We start from the raw sequence: 16,885 nt of genomic DNA, 5'->3' as shown, positions 1-16,885 counted from the left end.
TATCTTCTCTTTTTGTTTTTTTTTTTTTTTTTTTTTTTTTTTTTTTTTTTGGAGAGGTTTTTGCTATAGGGTGCAGACAGACAGAGACAGAGAGAAAGTGAGAAATCACCCCCCAGGGGGGTGGCCATGCCACAATCCCTTCTCCTCCATTCTCCTCTCGGGATCTTGGGCACACACGCACATGCGCCTGGCGTGAGTCTCAAGCCACCGGGTCCGGGACGCAAACCGCGGTCGACCACGTGGGAGTCCAGTGACATAGCCATTACGCTAACTACTGGTCCCTCATTCTGTATTCTTGATTTCATTTGATAGTAACACCTTTCCCTGACTCACCCAAACCAGGAATTATCTTGGAAACCTTTCTCCTTGCCCTTCACATCACTTCTATACAATCTAACATAAAATCTTTCTAGTTTTGACTCCTATCTATTTATTGAAGTTAGCTTTTCTTCTCTGTCCCTCTAGGGAATTTATAGGAAACAGATAAAAATGACTTTGTCATAACAAGTAAAATCTAGCTCCTTTAGTTTGGTCTATAAGCCCTCTGTGAGCTCCACAACTTTATCTCCTCTTTTCTTGCCATTCTGCTCACAGTGTGCCCGGCCGCTCTGCCTCTGTGCTCTGCATATGCCCTTGCTTTGCCTGTGCTGCTCTCTCTCCTGCTTTCTAAGCCCTTCTCCTCCCAGCCTTGGGCTGCATTGCAGAGCCAGCCCAATCTTCACCTCTTTTATGAACCATTGTTCACTTTCTCAAGGGGAAAGAATTGTTCTCTCCAACCTCATTTTATGATCATCGATGTGTATGTGTCACCTGCTGACCTCTGATACTCTGAGTTCCTTGAGGGAAAAGGCCATGCCTTCCCTCTAAAATTTCTAAAATCCAGACATGGTATTTGGTAGGTGGTATGTGCGCAGTAATTTTTTTTTTTGACTGAACAAATAAATGAAAAGAGGACAACAGAATTACTAAATTGTGAGGGAGTTCAACAGAGTGGAAGGGCTAAAACGTGTATATCTTTGGGTATACTATTGATTGCACTTACAGTGTCTAAAAAAAGTGTTTATAAATGCAGTAGGAAAAAATCTTGAAAAATAGTTTTGAATAAATGAATTGATATATACCTAATTGAAACATTCATTTCCAAATTTTAAAAAAATCAGTAATAGGAATATTTTATAGGAAAGATTCAAAAATAACATTTTTAAGGTATATATCGTTATTGATATTAATAAAGTCATTTGAAGATGAATGTAAAATTTTACTGCATTTGGAATACTCTAAAATATTCTATTTTAGCACATATAAAAGCTATCAACATTTATTATGTATTTTTAAAAGTGACCATAGGGCCAGCAGGAGGCCTGGTGTTTGGGATTCTGGACTCCCCACATGGCCAACCACAGTTCAGATCCCAGACCCAGCTGCGTGAAACTCACGCCGGGCACATGTGTGTGCGTGCCCAAGATCCTAGGAAGAGAGTAGAGGAGAAGGGATTGTGGTATGGCTATCCCCCTCCTGGGGAGTGATTTCTCACTTTCTACCTCTCCATCCCTTTCCATCTCTCTGGCAAGTACGTGTGCTCTATAGCAAAAAATCTCCCTAAAATTTAAGTAAATAAATGCATAAAAATGACCAGAATTCTCAATATAACACCAGCCTTAAGGATGTACTGAATATGAACAGTAAGATACATAACACATGGCCAACCACAGTTCAGATCCCAGACCCAGCTGCATGAAACTCACGCCGGGCACATGTGTGTGCGTGCCCAAGAAAGATATAAAAGTGTTCTTATGCTAGATGGACTAATCCAATCTTTGGAGAAACAGAATCTTCTAAATTGTGTTTAGTAATAGATCATATTTTAGAATGGTTCTAACTTTAAAATATTTTTAGGGAAAAATAGCAAATAACAGAAATTATCTGTCTCTTCTAGTGGCCCATATGGATTCTTGTCACATGTTTTTAAAATAAGTTATTTAAAATATTCCTCACTTGGCATGCAGTTTTGAAATATTGTCATTTAACAGCATATTTTACTATTGTATGTAACAAATATGTATTAAACTTTTTCCTATAAATACTCTAAAGTGTTATTTTCTTTAAAAGCATTTTTAGAGGGCGGATGCCTACAATGCTGTTGTAGAACTACATTGTTCGTGATAATCTATCTTGAGAGTGTAGGGTGCTATTTTTATACTTTCTCAACTCTGCTTATCCAGGCTTTTTATTTAAGTCAGTATTTCAAAGATAGACACTGGAATGTTCTTTTTCAAAAAGTACTCCTTGCATAAAGGATGTCTACCTATGTCTAAAGAAAAGGAAAGTGAAATCTCTTTGGCACCAAGCCCAGCACTGTCTAGCGGTTTGGCCATTTCTTCACATTGCCGTATTCCTTTGAAATTAAATAAATAAATTAATTAAAAATGCTACTCTGCACTTTCTGAGGTTGCCAAGGAATAAAACACTTTGATCCTTTAGCTAACATTAGAGCACTTCTCCCAAGTACCAGATACGGCAAACACATTCAATTTATTCTGTCTTCATGTAAACAGTGAATAATTCTAAGAAAAATTTTGAAGACTTAATTGTAGACATTTTCTTAAGAAGTACACCTACATCTGCTCCAAAATAAAACAACAAAAGTTGGTAATGCAAAAAAAAGTAAGTCATAAAAGCATTTTACATATATTCCTAAAGTTACTTACAGCTAAAACATTGAATCATCTGAATATAAAATCCTTATGTGCCTTGCTCCGAACTGTTCTCATCCCTGAGTTCTACTTTATTTGATGGGAGCCATTAGGTATGGTCCTTCATAGAAGGGCAAATACATCCCACTGCCGTCACCCTTTTCAGGCCCTTACTCTTTGTGGCTAAACTACCACAGTACATTGCCTTTGTTCCCCATGGCTTCTTTCACATGAACATTATTTCAGACAAATTACTCCCTTTTTTAAAAAAATTGCTTTGGGGTAGTGAGCTTGCCAGAGAAAGACAGAGAAAAATAGAAAGGGAAAATGAGAAATCTCCCCTCAGGGAGATGGCCACTCTACCTCCATTCTCCTTTCAGGGTTTTGGGCATGCATGCACATGTGCCAATCATATTTTCAAGCCACCAGGTCCAGGCCTCATACACCTTCATTGTTCGTGTGGCATCCAGCTGCCTTAACTTCACATTACCTGCTTGCCCCCAAAACAACCACTTTTTAATTTTCATATTCAGCTTTTACCTGTCTTAGATGACTTTCCTATTTATATGATATTATTTAATTAAAATTTTACCCATCACTAAAGGTCACTTTTGGAATTACTTTCTTGACACCACCTCTGATCATCTATCCTGTGGAAATATCCTCATTTTTTTTTAGACTTTCATAATTGGTTCTATCAGTTTCTTTCAGTAACATCTAGCATTTTCTGTAATACTTGTATTTCATTTCTTTATGAAAGTGTTCAATACCATCTAAGAAGAAGTCAAACTTTAATTTCAGCACAACTCTGGATCTAATAAGTACCAGTTTGTAAAAAATACAGAAATTAGAGGGATAATGTGAAATAATACCAAGGAAATATAGTCATCAAAATTTTCTAGACTGTTAGAAATTCTACAAGACAACCAACCAGCGTCTTCAACAATTAAGTTGAAAGGTAGGGAGAAAATGACAAGGAAGAACCTGTAGGTTAAAAGAAGTTTAAGACACAGGGAACAACAACAACAAAAATAGATAAATTAGACTTCGTCAAAATTAAGAACTTTTATACATCAAAGAACACCATCAAGAGAGTGAAAAGACATCACATAAAATGAAAGAACATATTTTCAAATCATGTGGTAAGGGTTTAATATTCAGAATGTATAAAGAGCTCCAACAACTGAACAGCAACCATAATGAAAACAAGTTAGAAAGTGAGCAAAGGAGGCTGGTTCCATGGCCTGCTGTCCAGCCAGCCAGCTCCCACAGAGCCAGCCACGCAGTTCAGGTCCCAGTGACAATGGAAACACGCCGAGTGCATGTACATATGTGCCTCAAATCATGGAGAGAGAAGTAAAGCAAAAGAAAAAGTGAGCAAAGAACTCTATAAATACACATTTTCTCGGGAACCAGCAGTTAGCGTAATGGCTATGTCGCTGGACTCCCACGTAGTCGACCACGGTTCGCGTCCTGGACCCGCTGGCTTGAAACTCACGCCGGGCGCATGTGTGTGCGGGCCCAAGATCCCGAGAGGAGAATGGAGGAGAAGGGATTGTGGCGTGACCATCCCCCCTAGGGGGTGATTTCTCTCTTTCTGTCTCTATGTCTCTCTCTGTCTGTCTGGCGAGCGCACGCGCCCTATAGCGAAAATCTCTCTCAAAAAAAAAAAAAGTCTAAAAAAAAAATACACATTTTCTCCAAAAAAGAGGTCTGGCGAGCGCACACACCCTATAGCGAAAACCTCTCCAAAAAAAAAAAAAAAGTCTTAAAAAAAAAAATACACATTTTCTCCAAAAAAAGAGAAGATACACAAATGGCTAATAAACACATCCTCAACATCACTATTGATTAGGAAAACACAGTGAAATATTCCTTCATAGCCATTAGGATGACTATTTTTTAAAAATTTTAAAGAAGTAATGAAATAACACTGAAGATGTGCCTAAGTTTGGAACCCTGTGCATTACTTGTAGGAAATTGCTTTATCCTGTGCATTACTGCTACTACACCATAAATGGTGCAGCTTCTATAGAAAAGATATGGCAGTTCCTCAAAAAACTAAACATAGAATTACCAGATGCCCCAGAAATTCCACTTCTGGGTATACCTGAAAGAAATAAAGACAGGGAATCAGATACGTATATAACAATGCTTGTAGCTGCATTATTCATTGTAGACACAAGGTAGAAACAGTTAAGATGTCCACCAATAGATGAATTGGTGAACAAAATGTGAGCTACCCATACAACATGATATTATTCAGCCTTAAAAAAGAAGGAAATTCTAATATATGCTACTATGGATGAACCTCAAAGATGTTATGCTCAGTGAAATGCACCAGTCACAAGAAGACATGTATGATTCTATAGATATGAGGTACTTTGAGTAGACAAATTATAGAGGTGGGAGCTGGGGGCAGTCAGGAGTTAGTGTTTAATATGTGCAGTATTTTAGTTTGGTATGATGATGAAGTTCTAATGATGTTTGCACAACAATGTGCATGTATTGTACTTAATGTCACTGAATTATGCATTTAGTAATGTAAAGTAGTGGATCAGCAGGAGATGTAGTTGGGGTACTGAATCCCACATGACTGACTCTGTGTTTCCAGTCCCGGACCGAATGACCTGAAAAACACTGTAGACGTGTGTGCTTGCATGTGTGCCCAAAAATCTCAAGAGGAAGATGGAAGAGAAGGGAATGCAGCATGGTCATCCCCCCGGGTGGTGATTTCTCACTTACCCTCTCTCTCTCTCTCTTCCCTATGAACAAAAAAAAAAAAAAAAAAACCCATAAAATAAAATAAAGTTTATGTTATGTATATTTTACCTTGTTGGAGGAAAAAAGGCCACCTTTCTACCTTCTACCAGAGAAGGAAGGACCTTCTCTGGATTCTCATTTGATCACACTGAAAATTTTTTTCTGAAACAGTGAAGTTAGTAATGCCGATTTAAATTTAAAGGTATTAAGGAATCATAGGCAATTTTTTGTGTGGTAACTATTTAGGACAGAGGGTACCCATCCTTTTAGAGATACAGCCTGAATTTTTTACTGTGAAATGATGTATGAGATTTGTTTAAAAATAATCCAGTGGAAGGTAGGGAGTGAAAAGGGGTAGCGATAAAGTAATATCTGCCTTGGGTTGATAATTACTGGAGCTGAGTTTCATTATCTTATTGTTTAATATAATGATAATGTAGTATTCACTCTACATTTATATATGACTGGACTTTTCCATGGTAAACATTTTTTAATTTTATATTTTGCTGTTATACCAAGCTTCTGCTCCAGAGAAAAAAAGAATCTTTAGCTTATCATGAAGCCATGACTTTTAAGATCCTGTTTCTATATTCACTGTAGTTATCTTCATTGTAAACAACAAAAAGTCTGACGCAATCTACTTGAGCAATAAAGGAAGTTTATTTAATGACTAGATATTGAGTTAACTTCAAATCCAACTTAATCCAGGCTCAACCATCCCTTCTTCAGGCCTGCCAATTAAAGGTGGGCTTCAGTCTCAGGCTCTAAATACCAGTCTGGCAGTTCCAGGCACTCCCTCCACATCCTCTCATTTCTAAGCATAACATCCTTACATTATCAAAACCCAGTTCACGTGCACACACACAGGAAAAAGTCAGTGATCTAGCATTCTCAACAGAAACCTTATGCTACCACTCTGAGTAGCCTTGGTTAGGTCATGGCCTCTCCCTAAACCAGTCCCTGGAGCTAAACTAATGCAGCCCACTCATTAGCTTGGGCCTGATTTACATCAGTTCCACAGGATACAATGATTACCTTAAGCCAGTCAGCTTCTCCCTCCATAGGTGAAGATAGATAGGGTCATAATTAAGTAGTATAGTTTGACTTTTGATATATGCAAATCTCTTATTTTACTGAATTTATAAATTTGCTTTGAGATGTTACAAATAGTAAAATTTAAGTATAAATTACATAAAGTACCCTACAAATATTACTTCAAGTGGGTATCTTACTTCCTAGCCAGCATTTATTCCCCCTCTGTATTGGTCAGTATTTCCAAAGAAACAGAACCTATAGGAGACTATGAAAAGAGAAATTTATCTTGAAGAATTGACTCTTGCAATTCTAGAGGCTCAGACATCCCATGATCTTCCATTTGCAAACTGGAGACCCAGGAAAGCTAATAGTGTAATTCAGCCCAAGTCTGAAGACCTGTAAATCTCAGTCTGAGCATAAATGAGATGTGATAGCTCAAGCAAATGAGGCAGAATAAAAGGCATGAATTCTTTCTATCTCAGCTTTTTGTTCAACAGTTTAGTTGATGCCTATCCACTGTGGGAAGCACATCCTAAGTTACTGAGTCCACCAGTTCAAATGCAAATCAACCCCAAGGATGCATATAGAAACTGTCCAATCTGGGTCTCTTGTGGGTCAGTCAGGTTGACATTTAAAGTTAGCCTTCTTTCCCTCCATACTAGTAATAGTAACCTGGTGAAACTAGTGTCTTTTTTTAGTATTAGGACTGTATTTCAACTCTGATATAAAAATCTTATACTAATTTAAAATCAAGATGTGTTAATTAAATGAAATTTCAATATTAGTATCCATGTATGGTTACTTCTTAAGTATTAAAACTTTTCTCCTGTTTTTTATTTTATCTTTTCAGGGCTAATTTCATATACTGAGTATCTTTTCTTGCTTACTATCCTCACAAGTAAGTGTTCTACAATTTTTCTCACTGATAATGTGTAATTTTCTATCTTTACAGACATAATTTTGAAAGTTTGATCTGTATATCCTTATCATTAAAATTATTGGTACTTTGGTTTCTGTATCTACAGAATGATAATGTAGGATTTGGTTACTTCTTTAAGTCTCTCTACCTCCCATGTACTATAGCACTCCATAAATTTGTCTCCTTAATACAAGTTGAGTATCCCTTATCCAAAATATTTGGGACCAGAAGTAGTGGGTTCTTGGAAAAGTCAGACACATTTTAGCACAGAAAAACATAGAAAAAAAAATATCATGACTTTCCTGATGACCCAGTATTTCCAGTTTCAGCCTTTTTTGAGATTTTCTGAATATTTGCATATACAAAATGAGGTATCTTGGGTCTGGAACCCAAACCTAAATGCAAAATTTCTGTATGTTTCATATACACATAGTCTGATGGTAATTTTATACAATATTTTTTAAAGAATTATTTTATTTAACTTTTATTTATTATTATTATGTTTTCACTTGACCAGAGAGAGAAAAAGAAAGTGAGAAAGCAAGCTACCAGGTCTGGGACTCAAACCACAGTCAGCCATGTGGGAGTCCAGCACCCTTTACCACCATACCACTTGCCAGCCCCTATACAGTATTTTTATATTGCAGCATTTTGATTACGATCCTTCATATGAGATTAGGTGTGGAGGTTTTTACTTGTGGCATCATATCAGAGCTCAGAAAGTTTCAAATTATGGAGCATTTCAAATGTTAAATTTTTAGATTATAGATGTTCAATATGTAGAAGGACCGTTGAACAAAATAATGATAGTTAGACTTCACCTAAAAATGTTAAAAACCCTTGAGACCAGCAGATGGCATCCCTAGACTCCCATATACTTGGCTCTATTTTGAGTCCTGGACATAGGCTTAAAATTCACGTCGGGTGCATGTGCATGCATGCCCAAAATCCCAAGAGAAGAACGGAGGAGAAGGGATTGTGATGTGGCCATTCCCCGTAGGGAGCAATTTCTCGCTTTCTGTCTCTGTGTCTCTTCAGTGAGCGTACATGCCCTATAGCAAAAATCTCTCTTTAAAAAAAAGAAATACTAAAAACCCTCATCTGACTTTATACAAAATTCCTGATCATTATAAAAGTTTGAAGGTCATGGAAAACAAGGAAAGACTGAGAAATTTACAAGTTCGAGGAGACTAAGGAGATATGACAACTAAATGTAACATGCTGCCTTGTGTTTAATCTTAGAGTTAAAAAAACTATATTGATGAAAAAACATGAACTACCTACGAAGTCTGTAGTTTTAACTCATAGTGCTATACCAGTGTTAATTTCTTAGTTTTAATAGATGCATTGTGATGTTGACAGTACAGAACGCCAGGTGGAGAATATATAGGGACCCCGTACTTTTTAAATTGCGTATCTATAAGTCTAATAATTGCAAAGTGAAAAGCTTTTTTTAAAAAAAAAAAAAATCCACTCTAAGAAAAGAAAGTAAAAAGTACTATAAATGTTTCTCAACTTATGATGTGGTTATATGCTGATAACCCTTCATAAATTGAAAATTCACTTAGTACATTGAATGTATCTAATACACCTAACCCCCTAAATATCATAGCTGAATCTAGTCTACTTTAAACATGCTCAGAGCACTTTAGCCTATGGTTTGGCAAAATCAACTAACACAAAACCTATTTTTTAATAAAGTGTTGAATATCTCAAAATTCAAGTGTGGCTCCTACTAAATGTGTATTGTTCTTGCACCATTGTAAAGTTGAAAAAAAATCATGATGGGCAGAACTCTTATAAGTAGGGAACCGTGTGTAATCAGTAAGAAAAAAAAAAAAAAGGTTCTGTAAGAATATACAAAAGCCCCTAGTAGAGCCTAGAGAAATAAACTCTCAAATTAATCTCTGTTGAAGGACAGAACACTTAGCAGAGCAGTGCATCATCCTTGGAAAGGGGTCGAAGAAGACAGGGACAGAGCCTTAAAACCTTGTGTTAGCCTTTGAAAACTATTAGGAGAAGAGAATATTAGTTTCTTTGTTTACTCATATTTTTTTCTGGTTGTTTCAAATTTGAAGCTCTAACTGCAAATAATTTGCATTTCACCAGCATTTAAATAATTACTCGTTTCTCACTTCATTGCAGAACCCCATACTGGGTTTCATGTTGCTTTTAAAATGCTAGATGCAGATGGTAATGAGATGATTGAGAAAAAGGAATTTTTTAAGGTGAGTAAATACTATTAATAGTTTTGGCTTATCGTAAAACACCTGAATGCTTATGTGATCATTTTACATTTCTGTAAAAATCAGAATTATATTCATTATTGACACGTGAAATGTCAAGAAATCATTCGTATATTCAAAAATACTAGATTTTCTGCAGTACAACATTGGGTAAACCAATAAGTAAACAGATCATAAGATTCTATTTGCTTCTTTTGCCAGTACCAAGTCTGCCTCATCTGAATCTTTCCATTTCATGAGAAACATCAACTCTCCACTGCTGTCTGTGGCACCAATTATTCGTTCAGGATCAAGACCTCTGGCAAAGCCTCTTGGTTTATCAGCAGCATCTCTCTTCTTCTTTGATTTGCTATCATCAGATTCACTGTCAGATAAAGATTTTCTCTTTGTACCATCTTTCTCTTTACCAGCTTTTTGAGAATTAAGAAATGCTTCAATTAACTCTGGACAATCTAAATTTTCTTCTGGTTCCCAAGTATTGTCAGCATCTGTAAATCCCTTCCACTTCAAGAAATATTCCACCTTCCCATTCACTACGCGTCGGTCCAGTACTTTTTCCACCACAAATTCTTCAGGCTCTGCCTCTTCAACTTTTTTACTCTTTCCATTCTGTTTCTTACCCATTTTTTGCAATGTAGTTTCATTGGAGGCCATTTTTTATTGCAGACTTGAAGAGTTCACCGCTCCGAGCTGCTCCGGGTCCATCATTTTACATTTCTGTAAAAATCAGAATTATATTCATTATTGACACGTGAAATGTCAAGAAATCATTCGTATATTCAAAAATACTAGATTTTCTGCAGTACAACATTGGGTAAACCAATAAGTAAACAGATCATAAGATTCTAAAAGGAGAAATAAGATTAAGCATCTGTTTTAGGATTTATTTTTATGATTTTAGCAAATAATAATACAGCAAAAAGGGCATCATAGAGTATATGTACTTTAAAGAATGTGTTAAAGATAGATTAAAAATTATTCTTGTGCCAAAAATGACAAAAACAAATAAGAATAGTTAAAAACATGAGTCTTTTTTAAAAATATGAAAAATAGGTAAGTTTAAAGTGGTGCAAATTTTCCAGAAATTTACTGAAGCTAATATTTGAAAAACTGAAAATATGCTTAAATGGTATTTTACGAGACATAACTCCAGAATATCCAAAGGATAAATTTCATTCTGTTAAAAAATGGTGGTGATGTCAAAAACTACCTCAATATACATCAACTCTTGGGAATGTGTCATTTAAGGGTAAATCTTTTGTGTGTGTTTTTAAATTTTTTTGTATTTAACATTTATTTATGTGTGTGTGTGTGTGTGTGTGTGTGTGTTTATTTGACCAGAGAAGGATAGAATGAGAGAGAGAGAAAGTGAGAAAGCAAGCCGCCAGTCTGGGACTCAAATGGCAGTCGGCATGTGAGAGTCCAGCATCCTTAACCATCACACCCCCCCGCCCAAGGGTAAATGTTTTTAACCTGTTAACTGTGCATTGTGGAGAAAAGAAGACATATAACACACACATATATATAAACATGTAGTACAATGGTTGGCACATAATAGCTATCATTGATGAATTAATGAGTATGTTTTTAAATGACAAAGTAAGCACATATATAAATAACCATGCTTTTAAAAAAAAAAACCTTAAAATGTGAAGTAGGGCCCTGTTACATTACCAGTAGGAATAAAATATACACATACACTTTTGACTGGAAAACAAAATTGACTGCTTCTTTTAAAGTCAAAGATATATGGGTCTGGCAGGTGGCGTGGTGAAGGGTGCTAAACTCCCACATGGAGGACTAAAGTTCGAGCCCTGGACCTGGCTGCTTGCTTTCTCACTTTCCTTCTCTCTCTCTTGCTCTCTGTCCCTCTCTGGTCAAATAAAAATAAATAAATAAAGTTAAATCATTCTTAAAAAAAAAAAAAAAGTTAAGAATATAATTAACATATGACTAGTAATTCTGTTCCTAGACATATAGTTGGGAAAAAAAAAAAGGAAACTTACATTTAAGGAGGACCTCTATGTAACTATTTATAGCAGCATTGTTCATAATGGTCCCAAGCTGGAACAACCAAAATGTTCATCAGCACTCAACTGGATCAGCAAATTGTATCTATACGTAAGATACTACTCAGCAATCAAATGGAATAAACTATGGATAAATGAAACAACATGGAGGGATCTGAATATAAGAAGTGTATACAATATGATTCCGTTTATATGAAATTATGGAAAAGTGCACATATCTATACTAAAAGAAAATAGATCATTTATGGCTTAGGTCCAGAAAGGAATGAGGACTTGAATACAAAAAGATATGAAAGAACTTGTGGAGTTTGGAAATATTTTAGATTTTGATTAGAGTTAAATGATGGTTGAATGAGAATATAAATTTGTCAATACTCATGAAAGTGTACACTCTAAATGAGTGTATTTATTGTGTATAAATTGTACCTCAGTAAATACCTTTGACAAAGTTTTTTTTTAAGAATTATTTATTTAATTCCATTTGTTACTTTTTTTTTTTTTTCATTTAATCAGGCAGAGACAGAGAGAGAGAGAAAGAGAGAGAGAGAGAAAAGGAAAGCAAGAGAGCAAGCCACCAGGTCCAGAACTCAAACCATGGTTGGCTATGTGGGAATCCAGCACCCTTATTCATCATACCACCTGCTGGCCCCCAACGAAGTTTTATACAACAGCTTTGTAAATATAATTACCAAAATCATTGTTTTTAGGTACAAGAAACTATCTCAAAAACTGAAAACAGGGACCAGCAATGGTGCAGTGGTTAAGTACTCCCATCTGCCAACCAGGTTTGAGTTCCAGACTCGGCAGCCTAAAACCCATGCCAGTGCATATATATGCATGCCCAAAATCCTGAGGGGAGAATGGAGAAGGGATTGTGGCATGGCCATCCCCTCTTGGGGGTGATTTTTTGATTTCTGTCTCTCTATCTCTTTGGCAGGCACCCACAGCCTATAGCAAAAATGTATCAAAAAAAAAAAGTAAAAACAAAGGACCTAGTAAAAAAATGTCCTAAATAGAGAATAATCCTATGAAACAGTGGAATTCCATAAAAATTGGTTTATAAATGTTTAACACCTCGAAAAATTATTTGGAAGAGAGCTTATAAATCTAAGCATGTTGGAGAAACTAGGGCAAATGACATAGGAATTCATGTGAGTGGGCAATAACATTTTCAGACGTTTACCTTAAAGTATAGCAGAAGTTGGGACCAACAGTTAGCGTAATGGCTATGTCGCTGGACTCCCACGTAGTCGACTGCGGTTCGAGTCTCGGCAGTGGCTTAAACTCAACGCCGAGCGCGTGTGCATGCGTGCCCAAGATCCCGAGAGGAGAATGGAGGAGAAGGGATTGTGGCGTGACCATCCCCCCAGGGGGTGATTTCTCGCTTTCTGTCTCTCTGTCTCTGTCTTTCTGGCAAACGCACATGCCCTATAGCAAAAACCTCTCTAAATAAATAAATACAATAAAGTTAAATATAATTCATTTTTTAAAAGATGGCAATGGTCTTAAAAAATAAAGATACCTACATAATAAACATTTTAATTAAATTCATGTCCACTTTAGAACCAAGGCCTTTTTAACTTATTTTTTATTTTATTTATTTTTTAAGATATATTTACTTATTTAATTTTATTTGTTATTATTATTTTTGTTATTATTAATTTGACCACAGAGAGAGAGAGAAAGAGAAAGGGAAAGCAAGAAAGTAAACCACCAGGTCTGGGACTCAAACTGTGGTTGTCCATATGGGAATCCAGAGCCTTTAACCATCATGCCACCTGCAGCCTTCTATTTTATGGGGTTTCTTTTTAGAGAGATTTTTGCTACAGGGTGTATGTGCTCACTGAAGAGACAGAGAGACAAATTGAGAAATTACTCCCTGGGGAGTTGATGGGAGTAGAATGGCCACACCACAATCTCTACACCTTCATTCTCCTCTCAGGATTTTGGGCGCATACACACGCACATGCACCCAGAGTAAGTTTCAAGCCTCCAGGTCCGCAACTCAACCATGGTCAGCCATGTGGGAGTCCAGGAATGTAACTATTACACCGTCTGCTGGTCCCCCAAGACCTTTTCAAAAATCTATAGACACTTATTAAAATCCCTTATTATTTTTCTTGCCTAACTATACCCATATATATCATCTGCAGTTTTCAGTTTTTAGATTTTTATGATTTTTTTCCTAGACTTTATGATCTTACACTAATTATAAGCAAAATTTTTAGCAATGTACCTTTATCTCACAACTCTTAAAGCATTCAACTCATTTTTTAATAGATACAGTTATCTTTCAGAGTAATTTTTAGTGGTATAAATAGTTACATTGTTTCAGGTTAAGCTGCAGATAAGCAGGAAGAAAGAAAAAAGGGATAAAACTGTCTCATTTTTAACCAAGAAACATAAACTTCATGAAGGTGACCTGCTAGAATGGTAGGAGGCACAGAGTCTCAGCCAGTTTCCTTGACACTGCATTTTCTAATGGAGTCTGGCAGCTGCAGTGATAACTGTGTTCTGAGAGCATAGGGTCTTGCCAGATTTAAAAGACTTGGTATTAATACTTTTATATTTGGAAGGTTTTAGCTATAGGGTGTGTTCACTCAACAGAGAGACAGTGATACACAGAAAGTGAGAAATCACATTGGAGGTTGTATTACCACTTCTGAAAAAATATACACAATCTCTGTTTAATGCTTCCATTTCAGGCTCTTTTGAACCAAATTTGGTTGTCTTGGACGCTACACCTTTACCCAGGCCAAAAAAGGAGAACAGTATCCCAGGGTTCCCCAAGTAGTTAATTTCTGCCTCTTAACTTTTTGGTATTTCCAGAAAACCCCATTACCTCCCAGTAATAGTAAATAAAATTAAGTAATTATAAAAAGTACAGCAAGCATAATGGGCTTGCAAACTCAAAAGACAGCAAATATGAACTCAGCTGCTGGGAGCTAGTGTGCAAGCCTGCTTGAGATTGGCCAACAGCTTCAGATATGACACATGACTTTCCATGAGCCTCTGCCATTGGTCCTCCAGACAAAATAGGGGAGATTGATTAATTTATGAATTAGTTATTGGAGGCCAGTTATGCTTATTTTTATTACAAAGGAAAAAGAATCTAGGATACAATTTTAAGAAATCAGATTCTGTAATACTACTTTCAACCCAAGAAGAGGATGAACACAGGCATAATTCCAGACTCCCTTCAAGATTGCAGCCTGATGTATTGCTATAAAATTCTAGAAAGGAGGGGCCAGCAGGTTGTGTGGTGGTTAAAGGTGCTGGACTCCCACATGGCTGACCGTGGTTCAAGTGCCAGACCTAGTGGCTGACTTTCTCACTTTCCTCCCTCTCTATCTGTGACTCTCTCTGATCAAATAGAAAATAATAAAAATAATAACTAAACTTAAATAATTCTTTAAATAAAAATTCTAGAGAGGCAACTTTAGGTGAGCCACAGTGGCACACCCGTAACACATTATTACATTGTTACACTCTGCAGCTCTGAACCACATAGGAAGGTCCTAGGTTTACATCCTGAGGGCTCCCTGTCCCCACCAGGTGCATAGGTGCTAGTAATCCTGGTTGGCTGAGGCGGGGGCAGGTCAACATGAACACACTGGGGGGGGGGGTGCCTGTTAACCCCTCCTCCACCCAACCCACCATGTCTGTCACTCTCATGGGAAAAATAAATATACTTTCAAAAATTTTATCTTTAAATTCAATTCCATTTAAGATAAAGAAAGCAGAAAAATAATAGTACTCATCTGGCCTGAACAGTGACTAAATGGCTTTATTTATGGTCCCTTAGGATAACGAATGTTAGAAGTTTAGAGCACTTCTTTGTTGTTGTTGGTTTTTTTTTAAGAATTATTAATTTAATTTTATTCATTCATTTGTTTTCATTTTATCAGAGAGAGATACACAGAGAAAAAGAGAGAGGAAAAGTGAGAAAGCAAGTCAACATGTCCGGGTCTCGCACCATGGTCAGCCATGTGGGAGTGTCCAGCGCCTTAACCACCATGCCACCTGCTGGTCCCCAGAAATTTGGAGCACTTCTAAAAAGCATTGTCATCAAGCATTGTGCAGCACAGCTGAAGTGTGAGCCTCTGTTCATACCTAAGAAGTGGGGTCATAATGTGAACTGTACACTATAGTCAGAAGCCATCATTGTATTTTAGTGTTCCAATATCCATGTCTGACCGTGGCAGGAAAGGTGAGCTCACGGTGGAGAGGGTGCAGCCCATTCATAGCAGTATGCTGGATGCTGCTGCTCAGCAGGCAGAGCCATGCAGGAGGCCCGGTTTGATTCTTGGCTCACTCTAAAAAGCTGGACATGGGGAACCAGCAGTTAGCGTAATGGCTATGTCGCTGGACTCCCACGTAGTTGATCACGCCTGTCCCCACCAGGTGCATAGGTGCTGGTAATCCTGGTTGGCTGAGGCGGGGGCAGGTCAACATGAACACACGGGGGGGGGGGGTGCCTGTTAACCCCTCCTCCACCCAACCCACCATGTCTGTCACTCTCATGGGAAAAATAAATATACTTTCAAAAATTTTATCTTTAAATTCAATTCCATTTAAGATAAAGAAAGCAGAAAAATAATAGTACTCATCTGGCCTGAACAGTGACTAAATGGCTTTATTTATGGTCCCTTAGGATAACGAATGTTAGAAGTTTAGAGCACTTCTTTGTTGTTGTTGGTTTTTTTTTAAGAATTATTAATTTAATTTTATTCATTCATTTGTTTTCATTTTATCAGAGAGAGATACACAGAGAAAAAGAGAGAGGAAAAGTGAGAAAGCAAGTCAACATGTCCGGGTCTCGCACCATGGTCAGCCATGTGGGAGTGTCCAGCGCCTTAACCACCATGCCACCTGCTGGTCCCCAGAAATTTGGAGCACTTCTAAAAAGCATTGTCATCAAGCATTGTGCAGCACAGCTGAAGTGTGAGCCTCTGTTCATACCTAAGAAGTGGGGTCATAATGTGAACTGTACACTATAGTCAGAAGCCATCATTGTATTTTAGTGTTCCAATATCCATGTCTGACCGTGGCAGGAAAGGTGAGCTCACGGTGGAGAGGGTGCAGCCCATTCATAGCAGTATGCTGGATGCTGCTGCTCAGCAGGCAGAGCCATGCAGGAGGCCCGGTTTGATTCTTGGCTCACTCTAAAAAGCTGGACATGGGGAACCAGCAGTTAGC

The 16,885-nt window shown here is 37.2% G+C and overlaps 1 protein-coding gene and 1 pseudogene across 3 annotated transcripts in view; one reads left to right on the top strand and one right to left on the bottom strand.

Moving 5' to 3' along the window:
* Positions 1-16,885, top strand: part of MICU2 (mitochondrial calcium uptake 2) — a 134,921-nt gene that overhangs the window by 85,450 nt on the left and 32,586 nt on the right. For 2 of the 3 annotated variants that reach the window (XM_006159518.3, XM_014592007.2), the window contains 2 exons: positions 7,342-7,389; positions 9,556-9,638. In XM_006159518.3, coding sequence (XP_006159580.1) covers positions 7,342-7,389; positions 9,556-9,638 — 131 coding nt within the window. The remainder of the gene's footprint in view (positions 1-7,341; positions 7,390-9,555; positions 9,639-16,885) is intronic. The other variant, XM_006159519.3, reaches the window with a different exon arrangement.
* On the bottom strand, positions 9,828-10,325 carry LOC102500514 (chromobox protein homolog 3 pseudogene; annotated as a pseudogene).

Source organism: Tupaia chinensis, unplaced genomic scaffold (assembly GCF_000334495.1).
Source record: "Tupaia chinensis unplaced genomic scaffold, TupChi_1.0 Scaffold000634_1, whole genome shotgun sequence".
In the NCBI taxonomy this organism is placed as follows: Eukaryota; Metazoa; Chordata; class Mammalia; order Scandentia; family Tupaiidae; genus Tupaia; species Tupaia belangeri.
This window is presented reverse-complemented; position numbering and strand designations above follow the sequence as displayed.